General features: G+C 49.5%; 1 protein-coding gene across 1 annotated transcript; it reads right to left on the bottom strand.

Annotated features, from left to right (window-relative positions):
- Positions 1–542: 542 nt before the first annotated feature.
- Positions 543–13,438, bottom strand: WSB2 (WD repeat and SOCS box containing 2). Its single transcript, XM_083717438.1, has 9 exons — positions 13,299–13,438; positions 11,056–11,227; positions 9,432–9,652; positions 8,363–8,497; positions 7,299–7,399; positions 6,776–6,948; positions 5,941–6,054; positions 3,217–3,324; positions 543–1,640 (listed from the first exon to the last, which is right to left on the bottom strand). The coding sequence occupies exons 1-9, from the start codon at positions 13,375–13,377 to the stop codon at positions 1,478–1,480; spliced, it is 1,266 nt and encodes a 421-aa protein (XP_083573564.1). The 5' UTR covers positions 13,378–13,438; the 3' UTR covers positions 543–1,477.
- Between the last annotated feature and the right edge of the window lie 714 nt (positions 13,439–14,152).

Below are 14,152 nucleotides of genomic sequence, written 5' to 3'. Positions count from 1 at the left end.
TCAGGTAGATGACACTGGAGAAGCATTTTCTGATACTACACTGTACAGAAATGTGCTAGGCAAGCTAAACTTCATTGCCAGATGTTCAAGACCTGACATTGCTGTTAGCTGTAATTTGCTAAGCAGACAAGTCAACAATCCTACTGTTAAGGATTGGAAAGCTCTGAAACGCATAGCGCGGTATTTGAAAGGCACTATGCATTACAGACTGAGATTTAACAATCAGAAGTCTGGTGGTCTTGAGATATTTGCAGATGCAAGTTTTGGAAGTGACACTACAGACAGGAAAAGTACGTCTGGAGTTTGCTATAAGTACAATCAGGGTCTATTTGATTGGTCATGCAAGAAGCAAACAACAGTTAGCTTAAGTACTTGTGAAGCTGAACTGAATGCACTCTCTTATTCACTTAAGGATTGTGAATGGTTGTTACAATTGTGCAAAGACATGAAAATTCCTGTCAAATGTCCAATCCAGGTTTACCAGGACAACAAAGCATGTTTGGCTTTGCTGAATTCTGAAGGTTGTAAGCAAAGCACGGAGGTCCGTTCTTAACCTGAAACTGTTCTTAACCTGAGGTACCACTTTAGCTAAGGATGCCTCCCGCTGCTGCCGCACGATTTCTGTTCTCATCCTGAGGTAAAGTTCTTAACCCAAGGTACTACCTCCAGGTTAGCGGAGTCTGTAACCTGAAGCGTTTGCAACCCAAAGTGTTTGTAACCTGAGGTACCACTGTAGTCCTCTACAGCCATAGCCCCTGCGTTGAGGACATTTCTTCCAAACCTGTTCCTCCCCATCGTAAACCAAGAGACGTTCAAAGCATCACTTTTAGTCCCTAACAGGACAAAAAGGTTAATCTTCTCCCTCTAGGGTATAGCAAGACCCCCTGCCTCCTGGCTTCACCATTAATGTTGAAGGCAGTGGTCCAGATCCAAAGAACAGCAGCCAAACCCAGGCCTGAGATAGCTTAGTCGGTAGCGCATGAGACTCTTAGTCTTAGTCTTAAGGGTCATGGGTTCAAGCACCATGTTGGGCAAAAGATCCCTGCATTGCAGGGGGTTGAACTAGATGACCCCCCCCCCCTGTGGTCCCTTACAATTCCATGATTTGCAGACTAACACCTGCAGGCAACAGTTCTTCCCCGGTGGGTCCTGTGTAAGGTTTCAGCTCCCGGTGTCCAAAAGGGAGCAGCTGCAGTGCAGTCCCAGGGACATGTACAGCCTACAGGACCGCCTCAGTCAAATCTCTGTAGGGCTGACACACAAAGAGATTCTTCCTACAGCCCATCTGTGCTTGTCCAGATATAAAAAGTCACTTTAACCAAGTAAACCCACACAAAAGGAGCAGGGGGGAACCAGACGGTTTGGGCCTCCCTGCACCGCAAAACACCAAAGCTTATCGCACGAGCGATTGGCGAGGCCAGCCGCCCCCTCCGTCCAGCGGACCGCAGGCACTGCTCCGTCAAGCCACGTCACAGCCTTACAAAGTCCTGTAGGTGAGGAAGTCCTTCATCTTCTTTGGGATGGGCAGCTTCAGCACCTGGTACGTCGTGAAGCAGCTGCGGAGGACCTTGCGGCACAAGTGCTTGAGGGAGGAGAGGGCCTGGGGAACCGTCCAAAACTGAGCATGGCCATCTCTTGTTCTACGGCGAGAGGAAGGGGAGGTGAAAGGAGGCTGCAGAAACTGTTCACTGAGCAAAGAGGTGGTGCAGACATCAGGCCAGGTGATAGCAGGTTGCTACTAAAGATGCATATTATCACGGTCACCCATTTTTCATAATCAATTCATTGTCTAACCTGCCCTTCCTCCCAAAGGGTCCCAGGGTGGCAAACATCAACAAGCTAACACCGTGCAATGTAAATCCATCTGTAGAGCTAGGAAACATTAACAAAACGATGGATGGGATCTGGGGAAAGCCCCCTTTCCCATGGCTACCAAAAGCCAGTCTACCGCTGTTTGTTTTTGGAATGCAAGAAGTTGCTATATATGGGGGAACCTGGATCCATCTAGCTCATTAACATCTGCATCTGTGGGTTCTCAAAATTTGGGGGGCTGCCACCTTCTCCTTGGCTACATAAACTCATCCCTAGTGTGGCCCCCTACCCTATAAAAAGTATTATTTGGAATAGCAGTTTGCGAGACCCACTGACACAAGAATCTTCAAGTCATTCACAATGAATTGCACGTTTGTTAAAAATCCAGTTAAAACTATTTAATTAACTCAACAAAACAGATTATCTTGATCCAGTGACACCAGCTCTTCAAAGTCTGCCAGCCACTTACATCCCCCTGCCGCCCCCCCTTGCCTCTTAGCACCCCCACTAGGCAACCCCACCTCTCCCCAGGAGGTGCAGCGCCAATTTGGAGACTACTGGTTTACACTAGCTGGCAGCTGCTTTCTGAAGTTTCAGGGAAGGTTCTCTCCTAGCGGTACCTGGAAATGCCGGGAATTGAACTTAAGTTTTTCTCCATGCAAAGGTGATATTCTGCTACTGGTCAGAGGCCATCCTGCCCTTCACTCTCCAAGCGTGAGGGCCAAGTCACATCTACGCCACACATTTAGAACACATGGCTCCCTCTCAATGCATCCTGGGAACTGTAGTTTGTTCTGGGAGTGGAAGGCCTGTGAGGGGCGAACTACAGCTCCCAGGATTCTTTTAGGGACACAATGGCTGTTGAAGTGGTACAATAGTGCAGAAGTGACTCAAGAAGTCTGGAACACAGGAAGGTGCCTTCTACTGAGTCATACCATTGGCCCATCTCGCTCAGTACTGCCAACACTGACTGGCAGCAACTCTGCAGAGTTTCAAGCAGAGGACATTTCCAGTCCTGTCTGGAGATGGCGGGGATTTCACCTGGGACAGAGATAGGCAGATGCTATACTACTGAGCTATGGCCCTCCTCAAAAATGTGCCTTAACGGGCAACTGCCACTCACTTCACTCAAACCATGAGAGCTAGAAGCATGACTTATTTCAAAGTGGAAGCTCCATCTTCCCAGGTCAGTCGATGCCAGTTTCTTGGATCCATGCCCCAGTTAGCTCAGTTGGCTAGAGTGTGGTGCTGATTAATGCCAATGTCATGGGTTTGATCCCCCCATCTGCGTATTTCTGCATTGCAGGGGGTTGGCCTACATGACCCTCAAGGTCCCTTCCAACTCTACAACTCTACGCTTTGGAAAAAGGAAGCTACCCTTTGGCTTCCTGCCGAAGAACTTACCCTGTAGCAATGATCCCCCCATGGGGGAAATAGGTGCAGCAGAGTCCATTCTTCACTGGGGCAAAGGCAACTGGGCTCCCCAGCTCCAAGGCCCAGATCCTCAGGAGCCTAGAAGAGAAGAGAGAGGTACCCTTATCTGGAAAACTAGTCCAAAGAACATCAGAAGAGGCCCGCTGGATAAGGCTGGCCTTTGATACCATCAGCCATGACATCCTTCTGGGCTGTGTAGAGGAGCTGGGAGCTGGGGGCACTGTTATACAGTGGTTCCTCTCATTCCTCCTGGGCCATGTCCAGAAAGTGGTGTTGGAGGATGAGTGTTCATACCCCTGGGCTTTCACTTGTGAGGTGCCTCAGGGTTCCATCTTCTCCCCCAAGCTTTTTAACACCTACATGAAGCCGCTGGGAGAGATCAGGGATTTGGTCTGGGTGTTCATCAATATGCGGATGATACCCAGCTCTACCTCTCTTATCAGAACCAGTGAAGGTAGTAAAGGTCCTGTGTGAGTGTCTGGAGTTGGTTGGAGTATGGATGGCAGCTAACAGATTGAGGTTGAAGCCTGACAAGACAGATGTACTATTCTTGCGGGACAGGGGGCGGGCTGGTGTGGAGGACTCCCAGGTCCTGAATGGGGTAACTGTGCCCCTGAAGGACCAGGTGCGCAGCCTGGGAGTCATTTTGGATTCACAGCTGTCCATGTAGGCATAGGTCAATTCTGTGTCCAGGGCAGCTGTCTACCAGCTCCATCTGGTACGCAGGCTGACACCCTACCTGCCTGCGAACTGTCTCACCAGAGTGGTGCATGCTCTAGTAATCTCCTGCTTGGACTACTGCAATGCGCTCTACGTGGGGCTACCTTTGAAGGTGACTCGGAAACTGCAATTAATCCAAAATGTGGCAGCTAGACTGGTGACACAGAGTGGCCACCGAGACCATACAACACCAGTCCTGAAAGGCCTACATTAGCTCCCAGTACATTTCCAAGCACAGTTCAAAGTGTTGGTACTGACCTTTAAATCCCTAAACAGCCTCGACCCTGTATACTTGAAGGAGTGTCTCCACCCCCACCATTCAAACCAGACACTGAGGTCCAGCTCCGAGGGCCTTCTGGCGGTTCCTGCACTGTGAGAAGTGAGGTTACAGGGAACCAGGCAGAGGACCTTCTCGGTAGTGGCACCCTCCCTGTGGAATGCCCTCCCATCAGATATCAAGGAAATAAGCAACTATCTTACTTTTAGAAGACATTTGAAGGCAGCCCTGTTTAGGGAAGTTTTTAATGTTTAATGCTGTTTCATGTTTTTAATATTTGGTTTTTAATATTTGGAGTGGCTAGGAAAACCCAGCCAGATGTGCAGGGTATAAATAATAAATTGCTGTTGTTGTTATCTGCATCAGGGGTGGGGAACAACAGATAACTGGGGGCAGGCAACAGGGCAGACTATGGCTTTCATGGCATCCTCGTGGCCTTCCCAGAAGCAACTTGCTGCTGTTGAGAGTGTCAGAAAATCCTAGCTGTTTGGATGAGGCCAAAGGCCAAGCAAAAGGCCAAGCAAGCATCCTCCTCACACAGCGGCCACCCAGGTGCCCATGGGAAGCCCCCAAGCAGGACTCAAGTGCCGCATCTCGCCCCACTTGCAGTTCCCAGCAACTGGTATTGAGAGAAATACACTGCCTTCAACAATGGAAGGTAAAAGTTGGCCCCTGTGGGCTGTAGCCATTCTAGCACTGTGGCCACTGACAGTGGAATTTGCTGCCAAGGAGTGTGGTGGAGTCTCCTTCTTTGGAGGTCTTTAAGCAGAGGCTTGACAACCATATGTCAGGAGTGCTCTGATGGTGTTTCCTGCTTGGCAGGGGGTTGGACTCGATGGCCCTTGTGGTCTCTTCCAACTCTATGATTCTATGATTCTATGATCCTCCACGCAAGCCATTTCCACTCAGTGTTAGAAACTCAGGTATATAAGCTAGGCACCAAATGGCTCCTAAAACCAAGATTACAGTCGCCAAAATGGAATGTCTAGTTGACATTTTGGGGCAAGATGGCCTGAAAGTCTTATTTTTCAAAGGATGGACTGACAGTGATTGATTCTCAGTTAAGCATCTGGCTAGTTCAGATGACAACCTTGAGCTAAGTTAAGAACTTTGAGAACTGAAAGAAGAAAAGTCACTTGATCCAGGGACAGTCCACATATCTATCGGCCTATTTCAACCGCTCTCTTTTTTTATGGCAACGTGGACCATTCATAACGTAAGAATGCTCTTCACAACTGTGAGCAGTCAACAGGTTGTTCAATGCTCATGCTCAGGCTGCACAGAAAAAGCATTTTGGTTCCTGAAATTCATCCTGATTGTGCAGGTAAAATATAACGGATAGAATTATACAGGATGGGGTATTAGTGTGTGAAAACAGGCAAAATCTGATGATCCCCAGGTATGCACCTCCAGATGGTGATTTCAGAAGCCATCCTGGAGCCCAGGTGTCTTCACTTGGTTACAAATGGCCAATAGCCAGGTGCAAAATGTGCCTGGATAATTTCAAACACTGTGTGCACTACCACCAAGACACATTTTAACAAGATATAGTGCCTCTCCCTTCTCTCAACCCTAACCCAAGCATCTTGGTTCTGACTTGAAGGCCCCCCAAGCCAGACAAAAGTACCTGGCCGTCACCAATGGCCATCATTTTGCATGAAGAGCGCACCATGAACAGGAAGGCAATAGAAACTCACCTGTCATCTGCCACTGTTGCCAGGTAGAGGCCTTCAGGTGAGAAGCAGGCCGATCGCAGGGAGCTGGCATGGAAGTCGGCGTCATGGTCCAGGGCCGGCTGCAGCGGAACATGGCTGCAGAAGAAAGGAAAGGTTGGTCTGTTTCCCTCCAGAAGTCAGGAGAGATACCTTCAACCTAAAGGGGTCATTCTGGTACCCATCTTTGAAGGTGGCTATCCCAGAAGAAAGAAACTTGGAAGGGAAGATCCAGCATGAAACAGCTGATCTGCAGCTTATTAAAAAGGTCAGTTCAAGTCTGAATAGAAACCATGGTTTCCTGTGCTGCTACGGTTTACTCAGCAATACCAAGGTGGCTGTGTTATCGCCAGTTAGTGCTACTGGGAAGGCTCATTTTGCACCCACTAAAGCTTTCAAATACTATGAATTGCCCAAGGCAAAAGGTTTCTGCATTGCAGGGAGCTGGATTAGAAGACCCTTGTGGTCCTTTGCAAGTCTACAATTCCTAAGATCCTAAGATTTCTTCTCAGTGGCTAAAAAGCTCCTCTTTCATTCTGGCTGGGCAGCTCAAGGGCTTAGGGCACAGAGACTCTGTTGCAGAAACAGTCGAGGGTGTTTTGACACACCCGCCACAACCCCAGACCACCTCACTTCTCCCTGCACACCAAACATCAGCCTCAGCATTCCCCTTCAGTCAGTCAAAACCAGCATTCCCCTGGAGCAGAGTGGTGTTTTCTTCTCCAAACAGGGGTGGGACAGGCAACAAGTGCCAACCAAAACAACCGCTTCCTTGGCAAAGCCAGAGGCCTGCACCCCTTCCGATAGCTGACTCCCTTACCAGAGGGATTTCAGCTGCTCCCCTGTGCAAGGATCCCAGAGGATCACATAGGTGTCGTACGAGGCAGTCGCAAGAAGCGCAGAGTCCGGGGAGAAGGCGCAGGACACGACACAGCCCTGGTGCCCCTCCAGTTTCCTGAGGAGGCTGTAGGAATCCATACTCCATAGCAGGGCCTGCACAGGAGGCAAAAATCACTTTAAAAACAAACAAACCAGACTGTTCTCAAAGGCCTGCCGGGATAAAACAGCCTTCACTTACTGCCCAGTGTGGCCCCCAGAATGTGGTCTAGAAGGGAATGCGGTCCTCAGGCCAGAAAAGGACCCTCACCCCTGACCTTGAACTTAGATATTTTGCTGTTGTATGCTCAGTACGGCGCATCTGATGGGGAATTTGTTGGAGAGCCTGTTTCTTTTTAAAATGGCCTGGTAAGAAGACACCGCAGGTAGAGGTTGACTGCTGCTGCTGCTGCTATGGGGTCAGAGGGGCCACTCACTGTCTTCACCACCACTCAGGCAAGACCCACCGATTTCTCTCCAGCTGCGGAGCACAGCATCCGACCATCAGGGGAGGTGCAGCAGCAGTAGACCCAGCGCATGTGTCCAGACAGCACCTTCAGTTGTTTCCCTGGGGAAATTGAGAAAAGCATTAGCACATTAGAGTCATAAATCGTAGAGATCGAAGGGTCACCTATTGCATCTATATGCAGAAGACAAATCACATTGACTCCCACAAGCCAACATAGAAAAAACAGATATGATCCAGAGTGGTCTGGAGACAGGGGCATGGCCTAGGGAGAGTTCCAGGGGCCAGACAGAGGGGCCTCGAGGGCCATGTTTGGCTCTCCTTGCGTAATCTGCTTTTCCCAATTTTTCTCAGCCAGCCTAAAAAGAAGCAGGAAAATGCAAAGGCGTTTAGCTTACAGGCCTGTAATAAAAAAATTAATAACCCAGAAGGCACCTCTGAAAATGTGATCTATATGCCCAATTGCCATGCCACTAAGTCTCCTGCCAAACTGCCCTGGGCTGCGTACACAGCATACAATGAAAGCACATTCCGCTGCCCTGCCCAAAGAATTGTGGGAATTGTAGTTTAAGGGGGCTGAGAAGGGTAAACCACAGTTCCCAGGATTCTTTGGGGCAAACCAATGTGGTTTAAGGGACGTGGGTGGCGCTGTGGGTTAAACCACAGGACCTAGGACTTGGCGATCAGAAGGTCAGCGGTTCGAATCCCCGCGACGGGGTGAGCTCCCGTTGCTCGGTCCCAGCTCCTGCCAACCTAACAGTTCAAAAGCACGTCAAAGTGCAAGTAGATAAATAGGTACCGCTCCGGCGGGAAGGTAAGCGACGTTTCCGTGCGCTGCTCTGGTTCGCCAGAAGCGGCTTAGTCATGCTGGCCACATGACCTGGAAGCTGTACACCGGCTCCCTCAGCCAATAAAGTGAGATGAGCGCCACAGCCCCAAAGTCGTCCGCGACTGGACCTAATGGTTAGGGGTCCCTTTACCCTTTACCTAATGTGGTTTAAATGCGCTTTATGCTGTATGCCCATTTCCCAGACCCAGACAAAGGACCACATCGCTCACTCCTACCATTTTGACCCAGGTCCCAGACGCGCAGGGTTTTGTCACGCGAGGCGGAGATGAGGATTGAACGGCTGTCACCGGGCGCAAAGCTCAAGTCTCTCACCACGTCCTGATGTCCCGAGAGGTTGAACAGCAAGCGCCCTGGAAGGAGCAGCAGATGGCAAGGCGTGATTACCACCACCCCAGAACCAGAACCATATTGTTCTAAAGAAGATGGGTCAATTGCTCTTGATGGGCCTAAAGAGGATGTAATTCAGGGGTGGGGAACCTGCAGCTCTCCAGATGCTGCTGGAATACAACTCCCATCATCCCCACCCTTGGCCACGCTGGCAGGGACTGATGGGAACTGGAGTGTAGAAATGCAAGGAGGGACATAGGTTCCAAGACCCCTGATGCTCTCGTTTATTTATCAAAGCAGTTTACAACACATGATTTATCCAGAGCTGATTCAGCTTCTCCTGCTTCAGAAGTTACGGAGAAACAGAGCTGGCCGTCATCAGCATACTGGTGCACACCTTGCTCCAAAACTCCTAATGACCATTCCCAGCGCTTTCAGGTATGGGGAGAGGAGAGGGGACTGTGCCAGGGGGAGAGACATACCGTATTTTTTGCTCTGTAAGACTCACTTTTTCCCTCCTAAAAAGTAAGGGGAAATGTGTGTGCGTCTTATGGAGCGAATGCAGGCTGCACAGCTATCCCAGAAGCCAGAACAGCAAGAGGGATCGCTGCTTTCACTGCACAGCGATCCCTCTTGCTGTTCTGGCTTCTGGGATTCAGAATATTTTTTTTCTTGTTTTCCTCCTCCAAAAACTAGGTGCGTCTTATGGTCTGGTGCATCTTATAGAGCGAAAAATATGGTACATGGACCAATTTCCTTCACTCCCTCATGTTCATATTCAGACCTCAAGCTGATAAGAATGGGTGGCAGCTTCAGTAGACATTATGGGCTAAAGGGGAGTGATCGTAGACTCCTACAATTGCAGACTTGGAAGGTACACCAAGGGTCATCTAGTCCAACCCCCTGCGATGCAAAGACCACCGATTTTTCCAGCAGAGAAGAACAAAGCCAGGTTACCTGTCTGCACCTCCCAGACTTTGATTTGCCCGTCATTCAGGCCAGTGGCGAGGATCAAACACGCAGAACTCGGCGCCCACAGGATGTGTTTCCTTGAACGGGAAGGGAGCCAGGAGCTGAAGGCCAAGCCCCAGACGATCTGCCCACACTCCAGCGTCTTCTCCTTGGCCCTGCCACGGCCCCTGGCCTCGGCTTTCGTGCACTCCGAAGCTTTGCAGTTCCTGTGGGGAGCAGGCAGGCAGGTCACCTAAGGCAGTAGTGGTCTCTGTTCCCAAGGAGCTTACAAGTCCAGCATAGGCCCCGTCTGCACAATGCAGTTAGAGCTGCACTTTAAACAGTCATGGCTTCCCCCAAAGAATCCTGGGAAGTGTAGTTCATTAAGAGGGGATGAGAGTTCTTAGGAGACCCGCATTCACCTCCCAGAGCTACAATTTCAAAAGTGGTTTAATGGGTGATCCCTCTTCCCAGGGAATAATTCTGGGAACAGTGCCAGATTTAGGGCGGTGCAGGGAAATTGCCCAGGGCACCAAACTGAGGGGGCACAAAATTAATAATAATAATAATAATAATAATAATAATAATAATATCTTTATTTATATAGGTACCTACTGAGAAGATCCATAAAAGAGCAACTGTACTAAAAGGAATTATTGTGAAAATAGTATAAAATTTGGGGGGTGGGCAGTGTTGCCAAATTTTGTCCTCGCTCAGGGCAACGTATTACCAATTCCAGCCCTGCTGGGAACTGTAGCTGTGTGAGAATAGGGTCTCCTAACAACTCCCAGTAACATAACCCACCCTAAGGTCCCAGGGCAGGTTACAACAATTAAAGCACAATATTAAGAACAGTTTAAAAAACAACTGACACCCACAGAAATCAAGTGGGTCCTAAAAATAAAAGAAGCCAGCACAAAGAGGCTTGCCTCCAGCATTCACCAAAGACTATATAATGAAGGGTGCGAGATGCACCTCTGTGAGGAAGGAGTTTCACAACTTAGGGCATGGGTAGGTAAACTAAGGCCTGGGGGCTGGATGCAGCCTAATCGCCTTCTCAATCCGGCCGGCGGACGGTCCGGGAATCAGCATGTTTTTACATGAGTAGAATGTGTGCTTTTATTTAAAATGCATCTCTGAGTTATTTGTGGGGCATAGGAATTCGTTCATTTTTTCCCCTTCAAAATATAGTCCGGCCCCCTACAATGTCTGAGGGACAGTGGACCGACCCCCTGCTGAAAAAGTTTGCTGGCCCCTGACTTAGGGGCTGCCACAGAGAAGGCCCTCTCCCGGGGTTGCCAGCCCCATGAGCTTCGGGGGTGGGGGGTGGAACAACCTAAAGTCCCTCTCTGCCTTTCTTAATGATGAGTTGTTTATGGCTTTAAGCACCTGAAACTGGGCCCTGACATGAATAGGCAACCTTAACAGACTATACTTCCAGGAATCTGGGGGGGCACGGGGGGAGGGGAGCCATGATTGTTTAAAGTGAAACAATGCTGCTTTAAATGTATAATGTAGATAGGGGCTTCACCTAGCAAAGAAACAACAGCTGGAGAGCCAAAAGTAGCTCCAGATCACCACCACCCGCCCCCACCCCAACCCTGCAGATAGTGTCCAGGTGGCTACTCACTGCTGGGTTCCCTCCAAAGGCCATGGGAGCAGCTTGACAATGCAGTGGCCCTGAGACCAGGCAAACCACGTGCCGTCCGGGGAAAAGGCCACGCTCCACGTCTCGCAGCTGGATTTCCAGTCGTATTGCTGAGGCTGCCCTGGCTTCAGCTCGGCCAAGAGAATGGGCTCTCCTAAGGCAGAAGACACAAAGGGGGAGAGAGAAAGCTTCCATCATTACCCGCTGGACCCTGGAGGACCCTGAACGCTGTGTATGCGCTAGCTGGTAAGGAGAAGAGAGATTTGGGGGGGGGGGGGAAGGCCAGCAAATCCATCTGAACAGCCCTAACTGGCAGCTCTTGAGGCCTCAGGACCGGGAAGGGGAGAGAAATGCCACCTGTGGATTATTGCCCTCCCACCCACTATTTTTTTTTGGGGGGGGTATGGTTTTTGCTCTGTTGCTGCTGCAGGAAAGGGGTGGAGGGTCCTTGCTGTGGATGCTTGTAGGCAACATCTCATACCACCACCCCAGGGTGAGAGATGGAAGGAATGGAGAGGGAGGGGAGAAAGACACTGAGTTACTCCAGGGGGCTGCGAAGTAAGTTGGCACAGAGTGGGGCCCTCTTTGTGTGAGAGACAGAGAGGAAGTGGGCTGCCAAAATAAAAAAATAAAAAAATAAAATGAAATAAAATAAAATAAAATAAATAAATGTGAAACACGGGGTGAGAATTGTCATTAAAACCACTGGTTGCTTCATCTGTTTGAATGCCCTGCTTGTTTTTAACCTAGGGATTTGGCTAAATTGGAAATATTAATTTTTGCTTCCCCGATGACAGAATTGTTTCGTCATTTATTGGCTGTGTTTATTGCATATTTATTGCATTTCTATCTCAACTTTTTTTAAAAAAAGTTTTTATTTATACTTTTCAAGCTTATACATTTCATTAGTTTTACAATCGAATTAACATTTCAAATTCTGACTTCCTTCCCCCTCTTTCTGCATATCCAAATTTATTTAATTTGCTCATTTAATTATCTACTTTAAATATGAAACTCTTATGAAACTGCTAGTGTTTTCATCTGTTCGCAATTTATCTGTAAATATTCACTAAACCATTTCTATTCTTTTATAAAAAAGTTTGTTATCTTGATTTCTTATTCTTCTGGTAAGTTTTGCCATTTCTGCATATTCCATAAGTTTTTGTATCCATTCTTCCTTTGTTGGGCTATCTCAACTTTTTCCTCAAAGATCCAAAAAAGTGGTTACACATGGTTCTCTCCCTCCTCATTTAATCCTCACAGCAACCCTGTGAAGTAGATTAAGCTGAGAGGGGATTTGAACCCACTTCTTCCAGGTCCTAGTCTAACCACTACACCACACTGGGTGCTTTTCCTCTATTTTTATAACTTTGTTACCTGCTCTGGGATTGAAAACATACAGTGAAGAGCAGTTTATAAATTCTGCTATTAATAAATGTTGGCTGTTCGCTGTCCATTTCAAGACCTCCCAAATCCTGGAGAGGCTGAGGTGCTGCCAGTCAGTGTAGACAGCACTGAGCTTGATGGGGGCACTGGTCTCACTCGGGCAGGTTCCTATGGAGCAACTGTCCTTTCAGAAGTTCAAAATGCACCTTTCGCAGCTGAAGCGTTTGACTCAATAAACAATTCACTTTAATTACCTTTATATCCTCCCCTTCCTCCCAGTTGCTTAAGGTGGTGTTCAGAGTTCTCCCCTACCCATCCCATCCTCCCAGCAGCCCTGTGAGGTGCGTCAAGCTGAGAAACGGGTGACAAGCTCAAGATCACCCAGGGCGCTTCCTGGATCTATGGGGATTTGAACCCTGGCCTCCCAGGTCCCAAGTCCGGCGCTCCATTACACTATACCAGTTTGCGTTAGTTGCGCAGGTCTGAACGCTGCCCAGCTGATCTGACTTTGGACGGCTCCTCTTGAGACGCGCTCATTGGGTGCTTTTTGTACAGCGCGAATCTGGACATGCCTACTCAGAAGTAAGCCCCACTGAGTTAAATGAACAGGACTGACTCCCGGGTAATACACCTGGGCGTGAGAACGGAGATGCCACCAGGTCCCCATTTCTCGGCGGCGAAATGTTGGACGGGGCGGGGAGGGAGCCGCGGCTGCTTTTTCCTCTCACTTTCTCTCTCTCCCTTTCCCACCCACCAAAGCCAAACCCCCCCCCCCCGGCGGTTGGGGATTTCACAAAGGCGGCATAACACGCGTGCGATCGCCCGCCGAGCCCGCTCACCCTCCGCCGCTTCCCTCTCCGCCGGCGGTGGCTCCCGCAGCAGCCGCTGCTGTCCAGGCTCCCCCGGAGGCGCCTCCATCCGGACCGCATCGGAAGCGGCCGATCCCGGCGACAAGGTGGAGGTTTCCTCTTCCAGTTCCGACGGCCGTCACCAGTCACGTGACAACACTGCTCTGTGGGGAGGGGCGCGCGGGGGAGACATTCCTATCCAAGCGCGTGGGAGGGGGCGCCCTTTAGGTCCACGATTGCCCCCCCTTACGCCGCCGCCGCCGCCGCGCCTTTCCTCTTTGCGCCCTGGGCGCACCACCCACTGAAAGGCGAGGCGCGCCTGGACGGTCGGTGACTCTTTTATTATTGTGTTTTAAATGCTGTAACCCGCCCTGGTACACACACACACACACACACACATATAGAGAGAGAGAGAGAGAGAGAGAGAGAGCGCAATTAATACATTTTAAGAGAGATGCGTTTCAGCTGATGGATGGGTTCTCCTCGGGAAATTTACTCAGAATAAAAATGCTTTGCGTTGACGCGGCTTGCAGCCTCTCGCCTTCTTTCTCTGGCTGCAGCGCACGGATCAGACTCGAGTTTAATGTGGCCGGCTTCCAAGTCAATGAATGAGTAGCGCTGCAGGTTTCTATCTGCTTAAATCTGTGGGTATATTGGCCCCTCCAGAGGGCTGGTGCTTCCTGCAACATGTCATCACTAAAAACTTTGGACCAGTCATTGTTTCTTAGCTTAACCTACCTCACAGGGTTGTTGTGGGGATGAACAAGAAGTGAGGGGGGCACTTGGGACTCCTTGGAGGAAAAGATGGCACATAAATGCAATGAACAATTGGGGAGACACCTGGA

The sequence above is a fragment of the Podarcis gaigeae genome (genome assembly GCF_964106915.1).
Source record: "Podarcis gaigeae genome assembly, chromosome: 16".
NCBI classification, from domain to species: domain Eukaryota; kingdom Metazoa; phylum Chordata; class Lepidosauria; order Squamata; family Lacertidae; genus Podarcis; species Podarcis gaigeae.
The sequence above is the reverse complement of the archived record's forward strand: the minus strand, read 5'-3'. Positions and strand labels throughout refer to the sequence as shown.

What these genes read in the sequence shown, in the direction of transcription:
- WSB2 (XM_083717438.1), bottom strand. Translation starts at nt 13,377, where the DNA reads ATGGAGGCGCCTCCGGGGGAGCCTGGACAGCAGCGGCTGCTGCGGGAG. An exon ending in AGTCTGGGAGGTGCAGACAG is followed by an intron (nt 8,498 to 9,431) that starts GTAACCTGGCTT and finishes TGCTCCTTCCAG; the next exon opens with GGCGCTTGCTGTTCAACCTC. An exon ending in CTGGGACCTGGGTCAAAATG is followed by an intron (nt 7,400 to 8,362) that starts GTAGGAGTGAGC and finishes CAATTTCCCCAG; the next exon opens with GGAAACAACTGAAGGTGCTG.